General features: G+C 34.4%; 1 protein-coding gene across 4 annotated transcripts in view; it reads left to right on the forward strand.

Annotated features, from left to right (window-relative positions):
- SSBP2 (single stranded DNA binding protein 2) overlaps positions 1 to 22,998 on the forward strand; it is a 294,982-nt gene that overhangs the window by 198,691 nt on the left and 73,293 nt on the right. For 2 of the 4 annotated variants that reach the window (XM_032847369.1, XM_032847362.1), the window contains exon 5: positions 13,707 to 13,796. The exons of the other annotated variants lie outside the window; for them this stretch is intronic. In XM_032847369.1, coding sequence (XP_032703260.1) covers positions 13,707 to 13,796 — 90 coding nt within the window. The remainder of the gene's footprint in view (positions 1 to 13,706; positions 13,797 to 22,998) is intronic. 4 annotated transcript variants of the gene reach the window in all.

The raw sequence follows: 22,998 nt of genomic DNA on the forward strand, positions 1-22,998 counted from the left end.
TTATATAAATATATAAATAAATATTTATTTTTATATTTATATAAATAAGTAAATATTTATTTATATATTTATATAAATAAATATTTATTTATGTATTTATTTATAATTTAAATAACTAAAGACAAGTAAAGTTTGAAGCTTAATCTTAGTATGGAAATCATCCAAAAATATTGTGATGTCATGAAATAACTTGATATTTACTTTTTTAAACCTATTAAAATTCTGCTTATGCATATTTAGCTATTCTAGATAAAATTTTTGGAAATTTGTTACTTTTGGAAATTTGTTACACTGGATGCATGTTGTTTCAGGTCCATGCCAATAATGCTATTAAAAGAAAAAACTGAGATTTATTGACTTCAAATTTCTTCCTACCAAAGCTGTAAATTTCAAAAGCAATAATATATTTCAGAAGAGATATGCCTTTTTCCAGAACTTTTTAAGTGACTTACAAGTGATAGGACTTTTTAAAAGATGAATATATAATGATTACGTTCTTCCTGGAAAAATCAAACACACAACCAAAAATTTAAATGATTTATATTATTGATACAGAGCTGTACCTCCATGACTATAATCTGTACTGTGTCAAAGATTTTTTTTTAAAGGACCTAAAAATAGAGGTTCTGGAGTCATGTGATAAAAATCTTAGAATCTAAAACAAGGCCATTTAGGGTGACAGAAGAAGCAGCTGAGAAAGGTCCTACAGCAGACCACTGAGAGGAAGTCAAGAAAGGTCAGTAGTTCCGCCTGAGAGATCTTGGAGGCTAGTAGCAGGCAACACATAGTGGTACATGTGAGTAGTCATCACTAGGTTGGTATGGAATGAGGAATGGAAATGCTCTGCAGGTAGCAGATGCTATGCACCATGGGTGCATGACAAGAAATATCAAGTAGGGTCTAGGCAGGTGAACTATCTGTATCTAGGGAACACACCTGCAAATAGTGAAAATTCAGCTGTGTAAGTTCAGTGACAGAACATAGTCCTTACGAATTAATGTGAGGAAAGAACTCAGTAGAACGTTTTGCTCTAGTCTCTGAGACATTGAGCTGCTAGTTAAATGGGAACTGAGCTGGAAACCCAGCAAATGGAAGTTAAGAAATAGACCTTTTGCCACAGGGATTGAGGATGGACCCTAGTTACTTTGCATCAGTGTGCAGGGTCAGAACAGTCATCACAGTGAACCCTAAACTCTGGTTTCAGTTGTCTTTATGTTTTCTCTACCTAAGAGCTAGCTTGGCTAGAGTCTAGATGGGATTGGGGGAACCTGCAGTTAACAGTTAAAGAGCCATTTCTTCGTAGAGAAGAAGAAGGCAGAGCTGGAGCCTGGCAGGCAATTTTAACTGAAGAAGAGATACTGCTTTTGACGTTCTTCTCCTTGCTATGCTTCCCTCCTGTCAAGGGGAAAAATCAGATTCACATGCGACGTACTTCAAAGCCACTGAAAGAACTGTGACACCAGGAAAACCATTACAACCTAACCTAGGAAATGTGTGTGTGTGTGTTTTGTATAAATATATATATGTGTGAAATTTATTATCAAAGTAGTTGACCTACAATGTTTGATATTTGTTTCAGGTCTACAACATAGTGATTCAACAATTCTATACATTACTAGGTGCTCACCATGATAGATGAAGCTGCCATCTGTCATCATACAAAGTTATGACAATATTATTGACTATATTCTCTATGCTGTACTTTTCAACCTTGTGACTTACGTACTTAAAAAAAAAATGTACCTCTTGTACCTCTTAATCCCCTTTACCTATTTTGCCCATCCCCCTAGTCACCTCCCCTCTGGCAACCACCTGTTTCATTCTGTTGTTTATTTTTAATTAGGAAGGTTGATTTAATCAAAATGTAGTATTGACACATACATACTCTGCAACAGGTTAAGTACAATAACCTCTAAGGATCTTTAGAGTTCCCCAATTTATAGATGCCCCATGAAATTGTTCTTCAAAATGAAATAGTCATTTTGGGGGATAAGTGTATTACTTTTCTGTTGCTGCTGTAACAAATTGCCATGAAGTTAGCATCTTAAAACAGCATAAGTTTATTACCTCATAGTTCTGTAGGTCAGAAATCTGGGTTGAGAAGGCCATTTTCTCTACTTCAGTCTCAAAAGGCTGAAATGAAGGTGTGGGCCAGCTGAGCTTTTCCCAGGAGCCTCTGGGAAGCATCCACTCTCAAGTTTAGGGAGACTCTTTATAGAATCCAGTTTCTTGTGGTTGGGGAGTCAGCCAGGGCTGCTCTTAGCTTGTAGAGGCACTGCATTCATAGGCCTTGGGGTTAAAGCATGATACCTTTGGGGGCCATTTTGTCTACCACAAAGGGAATTATTTTTTCCAAGGGATAACTCTGATAATTCAGTTTCCCTTCCTAGGTGCTACTAGAAATAGTTAAAATACCTAGATTCTGAGACAAGTAGAGGCCCAGGGACTTTTATACTCAATCAATAGTATAAAAACAAGACAAGGACTTTCATCTTTAAGGTCAAAAAGGAAAATTAGGGCAATCTACTAGAATCTATAATGGTTAAAAACTTGTGAAAGAGGGTACAACATTAATATTTCTAACATCTTTTCCTTGTATTTGTCTTTAAACTATGGTATTTTGAAATACTGTTGGAGGTTACATTATTAAGTGACTAAAATGTTTGTGGATAGGGAGGGGGGATGTTTAATGGAAAAGTTCACCAACTTTGTGAACTAACAAAAGTTGGGCCTACAGTTTGACCATGTGGTCATAATGCAGACTTATCGCTTTAATAAAAACTTACCCAACCTCTGACATTCGTATGAAGACAATACTTCTCAAGGACTGATCTTAAATGAATGCTAAACACGTTTGTCATAAATATCCTCATTTTGTTTTAAACAAAAATTTTTAAGTGGTATTTATATAAGCTTTCTTAACTCATAATTATCATTTGAGGAGTAATCAAGCCAAGTTCAAAATTTTGTATGATGAAACTGAATCCGTGAGTCTTCAAATAGCCCCAGGAACATAATGACCACCTACTATTGGGGTTGCATATACAAATGTAAAGATACCACCTAGAACTTAGTTATTTCAAAACAAATCTCTTACATCAGCTCTTTTTCCTTATACTCTACCTTTTCTAATAAAGCCAAATTCAGAATCCCAGGAATCAGATTTCTAAGACATGGCTGCTGTTCTGAAAATTAACCACCAAATTAAAGGCTGCCTCCTGAAAGTATCCTTTAGGAAGGATACCATTTTTGTGTTTATCAGCGTCCTGCATTTCTTTTGCACTTGAAACATCTTTTTTAACACCAGTAGTTCCTTCCCTTCTGTTTGCCTGTCTTATTTCCCATGCTTCTTGGCTTTCATATGAAAAAGTCAGCATTTTGTAGAAATTACCAACCAATCAAAGTTCTGTTTTTCTTCCGTATAGCAAACAGCAGCTACAATATTTATTTTGCCAACTCTCATCATTTTCTATGTTTCTAAGTGTCAGGGTCCAGGGTCTGCTTCTTCACTGATGTTTGGTTTTCGTTACTTAATTTTGTTTTTAATGCTATCCCTTTTTTGGAATCCAAAAGGGTTGTAATACTATTCTTTGTAATTAAGGTTTAGTGATAGCAACATATAAAATTTTTTATGATTTAAAAACAGGCCTAAAAAGTAGCACAACAGTCAATGATCCTGGTTCTCCAGACTATAAGAAAGTGACTGAGGGGAGTTGATTGGGGTTGAGTATGTAGTACTAAAAATGAACTTGTGTAATCAATGCAAACAAATGCCCAGAAATAATGTTAAGTGATTTTTAGATTATTGCTAGGATTTAACTTTCCAAAACAGACAAACTTGAACTTCATAGTATTAAAATTAAAATGTTTTATATTTTATTTTATTTAAATAAGAGTTCTTGTTTAAGTTAGAAATGTCCTCATATTATTTAACCTTAAATTTTAGGGATTAGGTTTGTTTTAAGTAAAGTTAGTGTTTGGTCCCATTATTGACAAAACTGGCAGTGTGTATAATAATGTTCCTTTATGTTATAAGTAGAAATAAAATGAAATTTCAGAAAGTTTTTGGGAATTTTATTAAAAATCATTTGTATAATTTTAACAGTTAACTCTATGTATCCACCCATTGTCTTTCATAGATTATTTTTTGTCATTTGCATAATTATAGTATATATAGTCTACACTCAGTTCTACCTTTGGCGTGTTTCACAAAGCATTATATCATAAACGAGTTCCTGTATTGCCCAAATAGTTCCATTTGTAACCATTATTTTTAATAGTTGATCATGGTTTGTCACTTAGATGTACTATAATTTATTTAAACATTACATTATTGCTGAATTTTTAGGTTACTCTGAGTATTTCTTACTATAAATATATGACAGTGAACATATTTTATGTGTACTGTTTTTCTCATAGTTCCAGAATTTATATTTGAATAGTATCTGAAAAGAAGGATCACTTAGTCAAAATTTATTAATTTTTTATAGCACATGATATATACATATAAAGTGCTTTTTACAAGTGCACCAATTTCCCATTCCACCAATAACTTAGAAAATTCCTTTCCTGGTGAGATTCTTAAGCATATTTCCCTTGTTATCAATAATATCTTAACTATTAGATACTAATAACATTTGCAAAAAATGACCCTTTGAGGTTTGTGAGAACTTTCCTTTATACCTGATAACTGAAAAGATTTCCCCCCACCCGTTTTCTAGCATTTGAAAAAAAAAAAACTCAAGAATAATCACTGAAGAGGTTCACACAATTTTAGGCAAGTAATTTAGAAATCAGTACCTAGGGGGCGCCTGGGTGGCTCAGTGGGTTAAGCCGCTGCCTTCGGCTCAGGTCATGATCTCAGAGTCCTGGGATCGAGCCCCGCATCGGGCTCTCTGCTCAGCAGGGAGCCTGCTTCCTCCTCTCTCTCTGCCTGCCTCTCTGCCTGCTTGTGATCTCTCTGTCAAATAAATAAATAAAATCTTTAAAAAAAAAAAAAATAAGAAATCAGTACCTAGGAACAGAATGGAGGCATTTGGGAATTATAAATATCAAGAAAACATCCTCAAATACCTAAAAGAAAAAAGCAGATCACATCCCTAGGAATAAAAATCAGGACAGGATCAGATTTCTGCAACACTAAATACCAGCCAACAGTGGTATCTCTAGTCTTGATGAGAGTCAACAAAGATATTTGCATATATAAGGGTTTGGAAAATGATATTGATATATCCTCTGGCCAGCCTAGAAATGTATAAAAATTAAAACTCCTGAGTAGCAAATGTTCTCTTATTTTTAAGAAACTGATAGTGGGGCAGGGCACCTGGGTGGCTCAGTTGGTTGGGCGTCTCCTTTCAGCTCAGGTCATGATCCCAGGGTCCTGGGTAGGGTCCTGCATCAGGCTTCCTGCTCAGCGGGGAGTCTGCCTCTTCCTCTCTCCCCTGCTCATGCTTTCTCTCTCACTATCTCAGTGTCTCTCAAATAAATAAATAAAATCTTAAAAAAAAAAAACCCAGAAACTGATAGGGGAAACAATAGATAAAATTGGAGTTCTTTCTTTTGATGCTGAAAGTATGGTTACAAAACTGAGTGGAAAGGCCAGAAGTTATTACTGAAAGAAGAGATGATGAAAATAAAAAGTATGTGCCTAAAACTGCAGGTGTTTAGAGTAAGAATCAGGAAATGGAAGAGGGAGATGTAGAATAGGAAGTGTAAGGTAGCTTCATTTTTTTATCAGGAAAAGGTAAATGATATTGTTTGTCTTAATTTTAGTACCTTTAAAACTTAGGATAAAGTCAATTCATTTCTTTTTTCTAATTTTAAAGGATATTTCATTAGATGCATATTAGAGGACTTTTCTTGCTCACAAGTGAAACAAATAAAGCATAAAGTTTCAAAATAAGTGGATGGGAGATATAAAATAAAACACCAGGAAGAAGAGCTCGCAATACTGATTTCAAAGTAGATTCAAGGCAGTGATTATTAAACATGAAAAATAAGGGAGAAATGGACAAGCAAGAATTGTGTAGTATTATATATATGTGAATAGAGACAATATGAAGGAATAACACAAATGAAAAAAAAGTAGACTATGGATATTTTATTAAATATTCATGGGAATTTATGAAAATTGACCATTGGTTAGACCATAAAAAATTGTTCAGCAAACTCCTAAATATAGAAATTGTATACTACATCTTACCTAGATGCAGTAGAAATTAAAAACAAAAATAAAGCCTCCAACCCTTTGTAATTTAAAGTATATCTTTGCTTATATCGACAAGGTTTGATGTTGGTGTTCTATTTTTTTTTTTTTTTTTGCTAAATCATCTAATCAGTATAATTTTGGTTTCCAGTTATATCCAGTAATCAAAATTATACTGATTAGATGATTTAGGGGAAAAATCATGAACATCAACATCAAACCTTGCAGATTCAATCAAAGGTAAATTCAGAGCCAAACCTTACAGTTTTATATTCTTTGTGTTAAAAAAAAAAAAGAAAAAAAATTATTTACTAATTTAATTGAGAAGTTTGAAAATAAACAATAAAGCCTTTAAAGAAGCATGGAAATAGAGATCATTTTAAAAAGCAAAAGAAGTAAACAATGTCTGGCAAAGATAATGATGACAGTGCTAATTCAGTTGAGAAGAGAGAAAATGGATCCTCCTCATCGGTTTCAGGGCCAGCAGTCAGTAAGGCAGTCCAGGGCAGGTGAGCAGCTCTGCTCCACGGGATCATCCAGAGACTGAGACCGAGGCTGGTGGCGTGATAGCAATTAGATCTCTAATTAAAAATAAGTAGGATAGGGTGCCTGGCTGGCTTAGTCAGTAGAGCATGCAACTCTTGATCTGGAGGTTGTAGGTTCAAGCCCTAAGTTGAGTGTAGAGATTACTCAAAATAAAATCTTAAAAAAAAAAAAAAATAGGTAGGCTACATTCCAAACTCTTAAGACCAAAGCCTGGATGTGGTGTATACCTCTTCTGCTCACAATCCATTCATGAGAACTGTGGTTCTTGGTGAGAAAAAAGGAGACAGAAATACAATGTAGTTGGGCTGCTATACGCTTGGCTACAGTTCTTTTACCATGGAAGAAGGGGAAAAACAGATGTTTGTGGTCTACTAGCAGTCTCTCTCACAGCTGCTGCAGAGGACTTTTTTTAAGTATGTGAAAGTAGTGTGAATATGGATAAAACTAAAAATCTCAATGAAATGAAGTGTTCTGGGGAAAATGTAAATGAACAGAATTGAAGCAAATAGAAATTTAGAAAATATAAAAAGAATAATGACCGTAATTAGTTCCAAAATTGCCTTTGTATTTAGGCAGTTTTACTGCTGCATATTTTTTAACTTTCAAAAAGCAGACAAACACCATATTATAAAACTTCTTCACAGCATTATATAAGATAGTTTGACATCCAGTTAATTTTGGGAAGGTAAAATAATCTGGATGTTCAAGTTTGAAAGATAAAATACAGCAAGGAACATTCTAAACCTGTCTCATTTAGAGTATAGATGTGAAGATCCTGAATAAAATATTAGCAAGTTTTAATTCATTAGCCTATTAAGAGGATCACCCATGATGATCAAGCATGCCTTAGCTCAGAAATACAATGATGCTTTAAGTTTAAAAAAACTATCAGTATATGATTACTTATATCAAGCTTCCCAAAAGAAAAACCAAAGTATCAACCAAATAAAAAAAAAAGGCACAAAGCATCTTTTTAAATTTTATTTCTTTGAAAATTGTTTTTAGAATACTAAGCAAAGAAAGATTTTTTAGTATGATAAAGAGTATGTCTTCAACCAACAGCCAAATATTTAATTGTGCTTTGCATTAAAATTACAAAGATAAGATATTACCACCATTTTAAATGTTTCTCAGAAAACTTCCTGCATATGGCTTAAAAATAGCACAGATAGCTTAATAGTAAAAACTCCCTGTCCAATCTCTTCCAACTCACCCTTCTCTTTAATCAGTCCTTCCTGTTTCTAATAATCATGGCCCTATTTTAGTGCTGTTATTACCTTAACAATTTTACATATACTTAAAATACTTCTTCTATTGCACCAAGTACAGACTTTATATCTTGATTCCCAGGTGTATAATTAGGTAACTGGTTCTCTAACATCCTTAGTATGTAAAACTGCAACTTATTTAATGTGTAGAATCTTGATAAATGCTAACTTAGTAATCAATTGTATCCTAATTTTATTTTTAAGCAAAATTTTATTATATGCCTATTGTTTTGAAACCTCCATACAGAAGTATATACAATTTTTTTTTCTGTCAGAGGCTACCAGCGATAATAACTAAAATTAAAATAAAAATTCTTTTTTGTTTGTTTGTTTAAAGATTTTATTTATTCATTTGACAGAGAGAGATGCAGCAAGAGAGGGAACACAAGCAGGGGAAGAAGCAAGCTTCCCATTGAGCAGCCCAATGCCGGGCTCGATCCCAGGACCCTGGGATCATGTCCTGAGCCAAAGGCAGACGGTTAACAACTGAGCCACCCAGGCACCCATAAAATAAGAATTCTTTTCGTTTTTATTTAAGAAGATAATATGTAAAATAACAGTATATCTCTCTGTTCTTTAAATTCAAAAATAGGGAATTAAAGGAGAGTAAAAATATTTTTTAAATGCAGTTATGCAATAGCATTTACGAGAAAGGAGAAAATAGGGAATGGTGCTGGACATATATACAAGGGAAAAACAACACAAAAAGAAGGGGCACAGATTGACTTCTGCCTTCTTAAAGAGTAGAATTATACATTACTATAGGACATCCAAGAGAGGAAAATGGCCACACAGACTTAAGCAAAGATAAATATATAATAACATGCAAAGATTTCATGGTGACTCTTTAAAGTTCATTTTACTATCTCCTTGGGAAAGCAAATCACCAAATTTAATATATCGCATATATAAAAGTAGGTAAAGTTATATTAGTGACTTGGGGAAGTACAAAAGAAAAAGTGAAGTTGTCACTCTCAAAAACCCTTGAAATTTAAGACTATGACAAAGTAAATGATTTAAGAGCAGTTCAAAAATACATATCAGAAAGTATATATTGAAAGCATACAAGTTAATCCAGTAGAGAGACAAAACACTTTTAATCATAATATTTTCACATTTGCCCTGAAGTCTCATGTATTCAGTTTAGTTAGAAGAAATATTTTAAAGCCATAATATTTACATGTTTTTCTTTTTTTGAGAGAGATAAAATAAAAAGTGAATCCTAAATAATCATGCGTATATTACATAGTAAAGGATTTTTCATGGTATTCTAATGGAAATTCACACAAATCCAGCGAAACTGATGCTTTCTGGTAGTTCTTAATATAATTGAAATAGTTACTCTTCTTTTGTGATTTAGTCACAACCCTTCAAAATAATACATACTTTGTAAGTTAGAGCCAGCAACTTTCTGTCAATCCTCAAGCCAAGAGATAAATTTCTCATAAGTTGGAAGTAAACTTGAAAACAAGTCCCAGAGGCGCCTGGGTGGCTCAGTGGGTTGAGCCGCTGCCTTCGGCTCGGGTCATGATCTCAGGATCCTGGGATGGAGCCCCACACCGGGCTCTCTGCTCAGCGGGGAGTCGGCTTCCTCCTCTCTCTCTGCCTGCCTCTCTGCCTGCTTGTGATCTCTGTCTGTCAAATAAATAAATAAAATCTTTTTTAAAAAAAAAAGAAAGAAAGAAACAAGTCCCAGAAATTGTAGCAATGACAGTTCATACTCTCTGGGTCATGAGATGAAGCCCCACAGTTGGCTTCCTGCTGGGCGTGGAGCCTGCTTGACATTCTCTCTCTTTCCCTCCGCGCCCCCCTCCCAACCTCTGCTCGCACATTCTCTTTCTCTCTAAGAAAAAATAAAAATAAATCGTAGCAATGAACTCCAAGAAATTTTGTACTTCTTCATTCTACATAAATCCCTAATCCCAAAAACTTGATTCTCATTTTGCTTACAGATTCAAAGCGTATATTATTTATAGTGCTACGGTATATAAATGAGCAAGTTAAGTGATTTGAGAAATACACTCTTTCACAATGCTTGCAGTGCGATTTAGTGTACTTCTGGAGTATTTATTATCAGACTAGTGTTTGTTAATGATTAACATAGTGTGCCAAATGCTACCCTAAGATTGAGTCCACACAGTACAATAAAGGGTGAATTATCCCTTGTCAATAAATCCCAGAAGAATGGATGCATGATTTAGCTCAAAAATGCGGTCCACAGAGTGAAGTTTGGGCTGAAACGGTCTGAAGTAGTGCTTGTACTGGGTAAACTAACTGGATAATTACTAAGATTCTGTTCATTTCACTTCATGTCCTTAGGCCTAGGCTAGAAATTACTATCACACCAGAAAACTACATCATCGTGCTGTAAATCATAAATCATCCAGCTATAAAACTCTTCTCTCTTCAAGAAACAGTTTGCTGTTTCTATTCTGTTTTTTTTTCTTCTTTTATTCTTTTCTATTTTCAAGAATACTCTTTGCCTAAAGCACGATTATTAAGAAAGAAAATTTTCCACAAAATTCTTGTGCTCCTGTGAGGGAATAGGTGCAAACCGTAGGAATTTGGCACTTCTTGACATGTGGGGAGGCAGTCTCAACAACAGAGTAAGAGGCATAGTTAAATGTTAGTCACTCTAACGTGATCCATTAGTTTCTATGGCTTATTCATTCATTCCTGACTATTCTATTTAAAGTTATAATTCCTACCCCCTTTAATGGGAACTCCCTGTTCCCTGTTCTTTTTTCCTCCATAGAACTTATTATCTTTATTCTTCCACTAAAGTACTAATTTCTACATGGCAAGGATTTAAAGGATTTTTTTTTCCTGTTGTGTTAACTGCTCTGTTGCAGAACGTTTAAGAGTTCTTGACAATATATATATATTATATATATTTTTATAAATATATTTTATATATTTTTACATATATATTTTACATATTACATAAATATGTAAAAATACATATATATTTCATATCTATTTATATGTAAAATATTTATATTATATATATAATATAAATTGCATTTATTCAATAATTTTGAAATCATGAAATGAACATTCAGAAGCCATTTTTAAAGATTTAATTGTTTAAATCTTTATCTGAACCATATATTTTGTTTCACTTTTAAATAATAGCTGTAAAATACCATAGGAAGCATATATAATGAAGAATTTTAAAGAAAAAGCATATTACATACCTTTAAGCTATGTGGTCGCCAAAAAGAAAAAAAATAAAGGAATCAATGGTGACCTGGCATTTTTGTTGAATTTTAATTTAGATGCAAACAAATGTTTTCTTCTCCGTTGGGGAGACAGAAGATTTTTTTGATTGTTTTGCTTTTGTCTTTTGCTTTGAAATGTTTTTAATTATATTATTTTTTTTAATTTAAATTCAGTTAGTCAACATATAGTACATCATTAGTGTCAGATGTAGAGTTCAATAATTCATCAGTTGTGTAAAACCTCCAGTGCTTATCACATCACATGCTAGGCAACTACAATTGAGGGAGAAATAACACCATTGAATTACAATAAGAAGTTGCATTAATTCACTGAATTCTATTTTGTTTTTAAAAACCTGCTCAAAATTGTAGTACACATTTCTGTAAAAGTATAGGTGAGGGTGGTTTACAAACTTGTCTCAAGAATGTTTCTATCGGGACACCTGGGTGGCTCAGTTATTAAGCGTCTGCCTGAAGCTCAGGTCATGATCTCTGGGTCCTGGGATCAAGCCCCACGTCTGGCTCCTTGCTGAGTGGGGAAGCTGCTGCTCTCCCTGTCTTCCCCACTTACGCTCTCTCTTGCTCTCTTTCTTTCTCATTCACTCTTTAACTCTCTCTGTCTCTCTCAAATAAATAAATAAATAAATAAACCTTACCCAAAAAAAGGTTTCTGTCCTGCAATTAATTAGAACAATGGTGACATCCTATGTCTAGCTCTAAGTACTGAGAGCAACTTCCCCATGACAGTAGTTGACTGTCAAAGGACCCTGATCAAATCTTCTTTCCTAGATCTAGCTATAATATCATATTTAAACTAGAAGAGAATAAATGTTTGGTGGTAAATTTTCCTCTTACTATAACACTGTGTGTTAAAATTTTATACCAGTTTAGTTAAAATGAAAAAAACAATGTGCCTTTTATTTTTTAAAACCATGAATGTGGATACATAAAGCAAAATAGAACAATATCTGGCAAATGGTAGGTATTCAAGTAACATTCACAATTAAATAGCATGTTTTTGCTTCAAATAGAATAACATGGGTGCCTGGGTGGCTCAGTTGGTTAAGCCTCTGTCTCTTGATTTCTGCTCAGGTCTTCATCTCTGGATTGTGAGTTCAAGGCCTGCATTGGGCTCCATGCTTGGCCTGGAGCCTACTTTAAAAAGTAGTAATAATAAGATAAAATAGAATAGAATAACAGATTAATGTTTCATCTTAATATCTAAGAAATATTATTTGTCCTTTTCTATGCTTTATCAGAAGTTTAGAATTTTGGCATTCATAGGTAAGCAACATTTTAGATAATAACCACATGTAAGTCTAGATTTCCACAGGAAATACTGAAATCATTGGTCTTCATTATTAAAAACTGCTAATATTATAGAATAAACATGTTTTAGTATTTTTATCAACTTATATACCAGGAAATGTAGGCTACAGAGATACTGATTTTCATCCTCTAATGAAATATTAATGTATGAATGAACACGCTGATAAATGGAGAAGGACAGTATAACAGATACACTAGATCCAGTATTTGTTTTGAGTTCTTTTCATGGCAGGATTGTTGTATTCATACTGATCTTTCTTCAGCACATTTCTGGTCCCTTTGTGACTGTTCTTCTTAGTACTTACAGTATGTCTAACTAGGTAGAAGGATGAAGCCCATGGTTGTGGACTAGTGAGTGATATGCATTACTATTGTAAGAATTAAATCTAAAACCTAGATTTGCTTACAAAGAGTCTAAGTCAAAATTTTTAGTCCTCCTATTTTATGAAGCTCTAGGGTTCCACAAAATAATTTGGAAGTGAAATAGACTGAGTTTTTCAACCTGTTTTTTTTTCCATAATCTGTTTATATGAGACTAATCTCTCTAAATCTAATTATTTTCTTTTATTCAGTCTCCTAATTACTTTTTCATCCTCACCACCCTGTTTTTGCTCTCAGTTATGTTTTAGCTTCCAGTTGTTGTATATTAGAAATTGAATAATGTGTTACTACCTATAGCCAGAAAATTAATTGTTCTTGTTTATGACACAGAAAAGCATAATCTAGAAAGAGTTCTTTTTTCCAACTTCTGTACCCACCATTTTTAAACTTATCACCTACTTATATACATATTTGTTATTGATGTTACCATTTCAGATGCCTGTGCCTTCAATAAAGGATTGACTTAAACTTTTATCTTTCTGTCATGTTATTATTTACATTTTATGTATCATTCACGTATACCATCTTATTAAAATCATATTATTCAAACAGTTTTAAAAGACTTGTTTAAACCAAATAACTTAGTCATATACTAAACTAACTGTTGTATGTTAGTTTATCTCTGGAGTGGGGGAAATTACCAGTAGTTATTCCTGGGAATGAAAAGCTTCCCTTCCTACAATCTATGATCTTTAGTCTTTGGTATTGTGCCTTCGCTGTAATGACGTAGGTTTGTTTCTCCTTTATTCTTTGCAGAGTGCTGCAGCAGCTCCCAGCCCAGTGCTAGGAAACATTCCCCCAGGAGATGGCATGCCAGTAGGTCCTGTACCACCAGGGTTCTTTCAGGTACTCAGAGAAACGCTGACTAGGAATGTTAAGGCATAGGAACTCCTGCTTGATTTTACTTAAAGACATGAAGGAGAATGAGGCTGTTTTAACTCTGAAGGTAAACTTAATGTGTGCAGCCAACTCTTGATATTCAGAGATGGGTTATCTAGTATATAGATATTAGTGGAGAGATATAGCCCTTCCTTCCTATGTCTTATTTGTTGTCAAATTTTTATTCATGTATTTATTTTGCCATTTTCATGTTTAAGTAAGGAAGAAAGGGAGTGGAAATGCAAACTGTCCCGTTAAGTTAATTGTGGTAAAGATGTGGTGGGAGAAGAGGCTAAAGATGAAGTTCTGGAATGATAGATGGATTTTAACTATCCCAGCTATTCCGATCTCCACAGACCAAAGATAATCAAGATTTGGCTGTACTTTCAAAATATGGCTAAATCATAGCCTTTTCACTTATCACAATGATAGGCTATATCAAAATATTTTGATAATCATCTTTTTGGCTTTTAAGCTAGAGTTGTTATTAATATTATTATGTGACATTTTAAAATTGGATTTTAAAATACATATGCTGGTATTTTAAAATCTCAACAAGATCATTTATTTTAGCAATGATGATAATGATTTTAGAATTACAATACATCACTTTTAAATTTTATTGCATCTACATTTAATTCTACAGTTTTCTAACCCAAACCAATACAGATTCGGAAGTTTATTTTTTTTTAACCACGTAGTTAATTTTATAACATCTTTTGAGAAAATTAACAAGAACTTAGGAATTAACTAGAATTGGAAGGCATTATGGGAATTAATGTAGTATGCTATATTGTTAGTGATTACATTAGGTACTTACAAACTGATTTGTCACTTTAGTGTTTTTGTGTTTTTAAAGTCCTTGACAGTCACTCGTTAGTTAATCCATACCATCATAAATGTGAAAATAGAGAAATAAAATTTTCCAGTTATAGCAATTGAACACAAAGGTCTTAATTAGAACCTAGTACCAGCTCTGAAATGCAAAGTCCTTTAGGACATGTTTATTCATACCACTACTCTATATTAATACCCAACTGGTCTAGAATATTCAGAAGCCTTTTAGAACTCATATTCTATCTTGAGGGCCTTTTCCTATAATGTAGCAACATATTATAACTCTTGATTTTTAACTGAGCAATCTCGATTTAAGATAATAATAGCTAACACTTATTAACTGCTTACTGTATGTCATGCTTTGTTCTAAATGTCTTACATATATAAAGTCTTAATTCCAACAGTAACCCTAGGTATGAAGCATGTGTTATTACAGTTCTTATTGCACAGATGGAAGAATGAAGCCTTGATGCATAAGTGGAATGCACAAAGTCAGAAAGTGACAGGGTCAGGATTTAAATCGAGGCTTTCTGGACTTCTGCCATAGAATTTACCTCTTAAAGTTCATAATTGATCATTATTCATAAAATATTTTTAGTTCATTTACTTTTTTTTCTCTCATGCTCTATTTCTCTTGCCAATGATGAATTAGAGTTAGGGAGTAAATTGAAAGGGTTTATTTACATGTAAGAGATAGTAGACGCTCTCTGAATGGCACTTTTAAAAAGAGCGGTGGGTCAAGAAGGGAGTTGAATACTATTAAGTTTAAGCAAAGATATATAAACCCATACATTTTCATCTTCACATTTTGTAAAATGACCCATTCTCTTACATGTCTTCTGCCTAATTCTTAGTAAGAGTAGTTGAAACAGACTTAACTTTGTTTCAGTTATTCTGGTCTGTACATGCTTAAGAACTACTGTATACCAGGCAGGCACTGTGGTAGGCATCTAAAAATGAGTATGTTAATATATACCTTCCTGAGTCTCACTGTCTAGCCGGGAGGCATTATTAAAAATAAGTAACTGTAATGTAACAGGTAATGTGTTGTAACAGACTCAAGTGTAATGTTCTGTGATGACCTAGAAGAAGAGCTGATAAGTCAACCTGAATTGAAATTGGGAGTGGTTTGGAGAAAGTTTTCCAGTAAAAAAAAAAGCAGGGGAATGATATTCTAGAAGGTGGGAACAATGTAAGCAAAAATCTAGAGGCCCTCGAAAAATATACATTGTGGTTAAGGAGAGAGAGATAGGCAATTAGAGTATAGAAAGAAAATGGCTGTATCAAGCGAGTAGAGTGTGTTCCTAGGGCAAATCAGAAGGCCACCAAACCCAAAGTTGAGAGATCATTGTCAGGGAAATATTGTCAAAATAATAAATGAAATCCAAATTGGCATCCAAAGATGAGTTATGCAAAGAGGCAGGGAGTGAGAGAAAGAATATTCCAGGAAGAGGGAAAAGGCCCAGAGGGGAGAGGAGAGGAACTAAATATTTAAAACAAAACAAAACAATGGAGCTTACTTAGTTAAAGGGAGAGTGGCTGGTGATGAGGCTCCTACTGAAGGATTTCAAGCAGGAGAGAAGGCATGTTAATATTTGTACTTCTAGAAAAATCACTCTAATGGCCAGAAATGCAGAGGTACAGGTCTAAAGGTAGGCAAGACTATTGAGGAGGCAGGTACAGTGATCTAGGTGAAATTTAATGATGGCCTGAACTAAGTGGCAGTGGGTGTGGAGAGAGATGAACAGATTTAAGAGGCAAATAAATACAGAGGGTGTGAGTAAAATAATTCAAGAATAAAGTCCTGGTTTCTGTCTCAACCTGGGTAGATGGGGGTTTTATTTTCGAGATAGAGACCACAAAACTAATAGTAGGTTTGAGGTGGGACATAGGAGGTTCCTGTGGCACCTCCAGTTAGAGATACCCTTTAGACTAGTGAACATATGGGCTTGAAGCCTAAGGCACTGATTGATCCAGGCTAGAGATAAAAATTGCAGGATTACTGTCATATTAAGAGCACTCGAGTCCACGGGGGTAGATTAATTATCTAGCCAGAAAGTACAGAATGAGAGAGTGAGAGGGTACGCAGTGAACTCCAAAAACATTAACACTTGAAAGATAAACGAAGAACTTGTTAAAGGGAATTAATGCAAGGGAATCAGTCAGTTGACCATTTTAAGTAGCCCAAGGAAGAGACTTTGTGGACCTATCGAAGAGTAGTGGCAGTAAGATTGGAAAGAAGGAAGCAATTCATAGTTATGTTTGATAGGCTTTAGTTGATTAACCAAATTACGGTTAGTAAAGAAAGAGTTGAAAGAATCCAGGATCATTCTACATTCCTACTTCGGACCTCTGGAAAGTTTTAATGTCTTTATCTGAGTTGGGAAAGATAGACGGTAGAAGTTAGATATGTTTGAGTTTGGTACATGTCATTCCTCTTCATCCAGGGAGACCAGTGTAACTAATCCCAAATACTCTTTTTCCCTATTCAGCAAGCTTAATGTCCATTCTCCCTAGAAATACCTTTTTGAAATAGTGAACAAGTCATACTATCAAACTTTAAAAAAAAGAAATAGGATGTTATTATCTTTTGGTACATATAATGATGGGACTAATCTACTCAAGAATTTCCTGAATATCAGCATTGGTTTCCTATAGGGATTGGTCTATACTTCAGCGTAATTCTGGCCATAATGCCTATTGTTAGTGAAGAGTAGCTAACTTATATAAGTAAGTAAAAATAGCAGCAGACAATCATAATTCATGTCTGAACACCAGTTTCTAATTTAATCCCAAAAGATACTAACCTCCAAGAATTATCCAAAATATGAGAATAGTTTTGAATTCCTATTCTTAGTGAGGAAATACAAAGCTTATTTGGAGTCAGCTGGAAGGGGATGAGGCCAGGAAAAGACTGAGGCTATCAGAATGTAATTTAGAAAGAAAGAAAGAAGAAAAGAGAGAGGAAGGAAGGAAGGAAGGAAGGAAGAAACTAAAGAAAGAAGAGTTTGTAATTAGCACATAAAGCACTATCTTCACTAATTCTGAGTTCTACTCACTATGTGATCATATTGTAAAATTTAGAATAGTGTCTATTTGTGACAGATATTAACATTGTTCATACTTAAACTTTGACATTTTTATTGAAATGCAAGAGCTTCTGTTGTTGAATGGTAGACCAATTAAGTAACATCAATGGGAATAGTAGGTCATGCAAAAGGAGGGATCAGTTTAGTAAAAAAAAAAAAAAAGCCATTTAAAGTAAGATACATGTTTATTTACTTGGCATCTTATCAAGAGTGATTTGTATACAAAATCCTATAAATTCTCAAAGTGACCTAACTACCATGGTGAATGATGTTAGAGCAGCTTTCTTTAATTAGGAAGTCTTGCTACTGGGTCAAGGGGAAGCAGTCAAAGTGGCCACTGATCTAACTAGAGTTTGGCAGTTTTAGAGGAAGAAAATGCATTATTGTGGTTGGTGTGAGTACACATAGTAGGCAATCAGAACTGACTCTATACTTTGAGTCTCCTGTCCCTGTGTTAGAATCTTGTGCAAAATTCCATTGTATGCTAAGAAATATGAATTATGTATTATAAGCATCATTGTGCTATTTATTCATTTTTATAGCATTCTTATCAAAAGACAGGCCAAGTTTGATTCCTGCAATTTATTGAATGGTAGCAGTGTTCCTTGAACCAATTAGATTTTCTTCTCACTTATGTATAACAATGAAAATGGTTTAGCAGAATGCATAAAATAAAGTCCTTCCTTTGTGTTTAAAAAAATTAGACTATTATGAAATTCTGTAATTTTATAGATTTCAGTAACAAGAAAGCTTCTCTTGTGAACGTACTATAGCTTATATACTGCATTAAAGAAATGGGCATTTTTTAAATTTCAACCAAGAAAACTTTACAGAGGTGAGAATACTTTATTTTTCCCTCCTCTTTGTCTTTACCACAAGAAAACTTTTAAGTAGAAACTCTATTTTTTGTCACTATAACTAAACATATCCATATCTTTTATTTAAAAAATACAATCTTTTAGTAAGAGCTAATGTAGATACTTTTGAGTATATAACTAATGTGGGCTATGCTTATAAATATCTACTTTTGAACCCTGTGTAGCCTTTGGTTCATTTTTACCATGTGTTGTGTTTTGTCTTGATTTTTATCTTGATAAATCTGCTGTCCTATACTCACTAGATCTTCAGTTTTTTTAACTGAAATTGTTGAAAACTAGTAATACGTTGATGTTGGATTATAAATGTAAGGCTTGGACATCAATAAGATTATAAATATTTGTGAAAGATAGAGTATACCAAGCAATTTAGTTTCAGACTGAGGCAGTCATCCATATTTTAAAGTCAGAAAGGATAGAAACTCTGATACTGTAGAAAACATGCAGCAGGTTTACAAGTCACGTTTTGCTTTGCAGGCATAATGTTAGCAATGGGAAAGCTGCTTTGCCATCTAGTGGTGGTTTGTAGATGTCTCTACTTTTCAGGGTGTATTTTCCATAGGTTCTATTTTTAGCAAGACTGCACTGTAGCAAGCTGACCTAATGCTTTGACATAATAATCATACAATAAGAAAAACAAAAAATAGAAAGAAATCTTCTCTTTTCTCCATGGTGTTGTTATTGACCAGGAAAAAAGCTCAGTATAGATAACATTCATAAAGCAATGAAGATAAAAACCAAGCTCAGGGAAATACAATATTCTTGATACTTAAAAGAAAAAGAATCAAAATGAATCAAAAAATGAGAAAAAATAAGTTTTTATTTTAACTGTCTAATGATCTTGAACCTGAAAAGAAAAAACAAAAACAACAAAAAATGAAAAAACATTTACAAGTCCTGGTTAAATATTTCTTGAGCTGATATTTAATTTATTTCTGGAAGTAAGTCCTACATTTTGAAGATACCTTCATAACTCAGCATACTCATCTGTTCTGCTAGTCCTTTAAAAAAAAATTTATTTATTTATTAGAGAGAGAGCGTGCGTGTGTGTGTGAGGGCGGGTTTAGTGGAGTGAAGGGGAGGGGTGGAGGAAGGAATAGAGAGAGAGAGAGAGATTGGAGCAGACTCCCTGCTGAGCATGGAGCCTGATGTAGGGCTCTATCTCATGACCCTGGGATCATGATGGGAGCCAAAATCAAGAGTGGGCTGCTTAATTGAGTGAGCCACCTGAGCACTCCTGCTCTACTATTCCTATTTAAATTTTTATGCAACTATTCTGTAATCAGTTACACCCTTTTTACCCTGTTATTTATACATGTAATTAAATAGTCTACATGCTTTCTCAGTTCCCTTTTATTATTAATCTTCATATTGCCTTTACTCCCATTGGTTTTCCTTTCCTCTTATCCTTCCTCCCCATGGCTGTTGGAGAGTTAGTTTTAGGAAATACTCTACACCAGGAGAACTCCCTTTCCCTCTTCCTGGAAGTTGTAGGTAGCATCTCTAATCTTAGATAATAAGCCAAAAAATTCGTTAGTATGTCTTTCCTTAGTTTGAATGAGTATGGTACTGAAAATCTAGAGTAGACTTAACTTACTGAACTATAACATTGTCACTACATAGAATTTAAAAATCCAGACATTAAAAATAAGTGTTTTTCAGAATTAAATACACTGGGATTTGGAGAGGGGAGGTGGGGAAGGTTGCTTATTTATCAAAGTTCAATACATAAAAATTAAGTTTAATTCTCTTCAAAATGTAAGTTTGAATCTTAAAGAACAGATATTCTAAATATCGAAAATGGAACAAGTTTTTCTCTAATTCAGAGATAAAAGCAGTCTAAAAAATAAATAAATAAATAAAGGTGCCTGACAGCTGCTGGCTTTGATAATGCTTTCCTGCAGTTGTGGTAATAGTTTTTCTGGCCTCAACTATTAGAACAAATTAAAACTGCTCAGCTTGAGTAACTAAGTAAGCTCTTTCAAAAAATTGCAGTTTCAGACAACTAAAGATCCTACAGCAGTAGCTAAATGGACAGAGAGCAAAGAAGAAAGTATCAAGGCTTCAGAGTCTTTACATGGGTTTCTCGGTAGAATGGAATTAAATCGTTTTCTGTTAGAAAACGCTACTTTATTTGTTTATGTATCAAACTGGATATTTAAGAAAAAGTGAGCTTGGCCACCCTAGACCAATATTGGTTTTCCTTTTACTTTAATCCTGCTTCTGCTAGCTAAAGGTGTTAGGATATTTAGTATGACGCAATGAAGTATCATATTTTAAAATTATATCTGTGATAAGGGTTTATGTATTTTTCAGCTAATTTGAAATTACAGTTTTTCTTTTGAGAAGACCTTATTTTGAAAATTCTCCCCAGAGTGCTTGTTTTTATTATAGCCACTTAGAGGAGGGTGAAGAATGGATAGCAAATTGCAAATATACAAAGGCAATTTATAACAATTTTAGTTTTATATTATGTTGGTTACAGAAACAAAGTGGCCACCATTTTGGGGGGAATTAAAGATAAGAATGGGTGGGACACTAGGCTGGCTGAATTGGTGGAACCTTCCACTCTTGATCTTGGAGTTGTGAGTTCAAACCCAAGGTTGGGTATAGAGATTATTTAAATAAATAAAAAACTTAGAAAAAAGAAAAAAAAATAAGGATGGGTTATTAAATATATATTTACAAATGCCCTCTATGGGTGGGATAGATTTGTTTTAAGTATACATTAGTATGTCTTCAGCTTTTCTTTTTTTTTTTTTTTTTAAGATTTTATTTGTTTATTTGACAGAGACAGACAGGGAGTGAACACAAGGGAGCCTGATGCAGGACTTGATCCCAGGGCTTGAGATCATGACCTGAGCCGAAGGCAGATACTTAACCCACTGAGCCACCCAGGTGCCCCTGCCTTTAGCTTTTTTGAAAGATAGCTTATCGCTAGGTGGTGTTCAGAAATAATTTATCTTGTATCTATATGAGGAGTTGACGAACTTTTTCTTTAAAAAGCCAGATAGTAAATATTTTAGGCTTTGGAGGCTTTGAAGTTACAACTACTCAACTCTGTTGTTATAGTGTCCTTATAGTGTAAAGCAGCCTCAGACGTTTTGCAGCAAAACTGTTCCAGGGAAACTTTATCTACAAAAGCAAATGGTAGGTCACACTTATTGGGTGAGCCATAATTTGCCCCCCACTAGATAGTTTCTAAGAAATCTAAAGAGTAAAGATGGAACAATGTCCCTCCAAGTGTTTTCTGTGCAGTACTGACATGAGAGCCCTGGGTGTCAACCGACTTCTTGTATGTCAGAATTTGGGGGGGGGGGTAGGGAGTGAGACAGAAATCTTTTGTGTTTTTGTTGTTATTGTTTTGTTTTTAGCCGCTGGGTCTTACAAACTAAAATTTGAGAACCACTGGCAAAGATGGCTGATGACATACAGCACCAAACATTTACTACAGCTCAAGGAGGTGGGTGGGGTAGGGAGGTGAAGGTTGAGGGAGTCAGCCCACAGACATGCAGCTCAATGAAAGGTAGGCTCCTAGAGATATGACTGGGGCCCACAAGGTGGGGTGCCATCCCAGCAGGCTGCCTAGCTTTGACCTTGGGCCACCTGTGCTCCCTATGAATTTAAAAAAAAAAAAAAAAGATAAATAGAAATCCCTGCTCACAGGGAACTTAGAGTCTATTAAGGGAGAGAGTAACAAAATAAATATGATATATTAGATTGTGATAAGGACTAGGGAGAAAAATGAAACCAGAAAGGAAAATAGACATTATTGCCAATGTTTTAGATAGGGTAGCCAGAGAAGTACTCATCAAGAAGACACCCTGTTTGTAAAGACCTGAAGAAAGTGAGAGAATAAGCATATGACATCTGGGGGGATTGTTATAGGCTGAGGGACAAGCAAATGTAAAGACCCTGTGTTCAAAGCATGACTAGCTTTTTCCAGGGACAACAGAAGGTCCAGGTAGCTAAAATGTAGTGTCTGCTGGGGAGAATAGTTCGATATGAAGTCCTAGATAATAGAAAGTAGCATTTGTAGGTCATTGTAGGAATTTTGGGTTTTACTGTGAGTGGAGGGTTTTAATGGTCGCATTCTGGCTGCTCTGTTGAAATTAGTTTATAGGAGGGAAGGGTGGAAATAGGGAGACCAATTTGGATGTTGCTGGAAAATTTTGACAAGAGATTGTTATGGGCTGGACTAAGGTAGTAAGAGTGGTGAGAAGTGGTTGGATTCTAGATATATTTTGAAGTTCAAGCCAATAGATATTGGTGATGGTCTAGAAATGTGTCATGAGAGAAAAAGACAAATCGAGGGTGACTGAAAGGCTTTTGACTTATTCAGCTGGAAGGTTGGAGTCGACATTTACT

The sequence above is a fragment of the Lontra canadensis genome, unplaced genomic scaffold (genome assembly GCF_010015895.1).
Source record: "Lontra canadensis isolate GAN:19392208 unplaced genomic scaffold, GSC_riverotter_1.0 scaffold4, whole genome shotgun sequence".
Lineage (NCBI taxonomy): Eukaryota > Metazoa > Chordata > Mammalia > Carnivora > Mustelidae > Lontra > Lontra canadensis.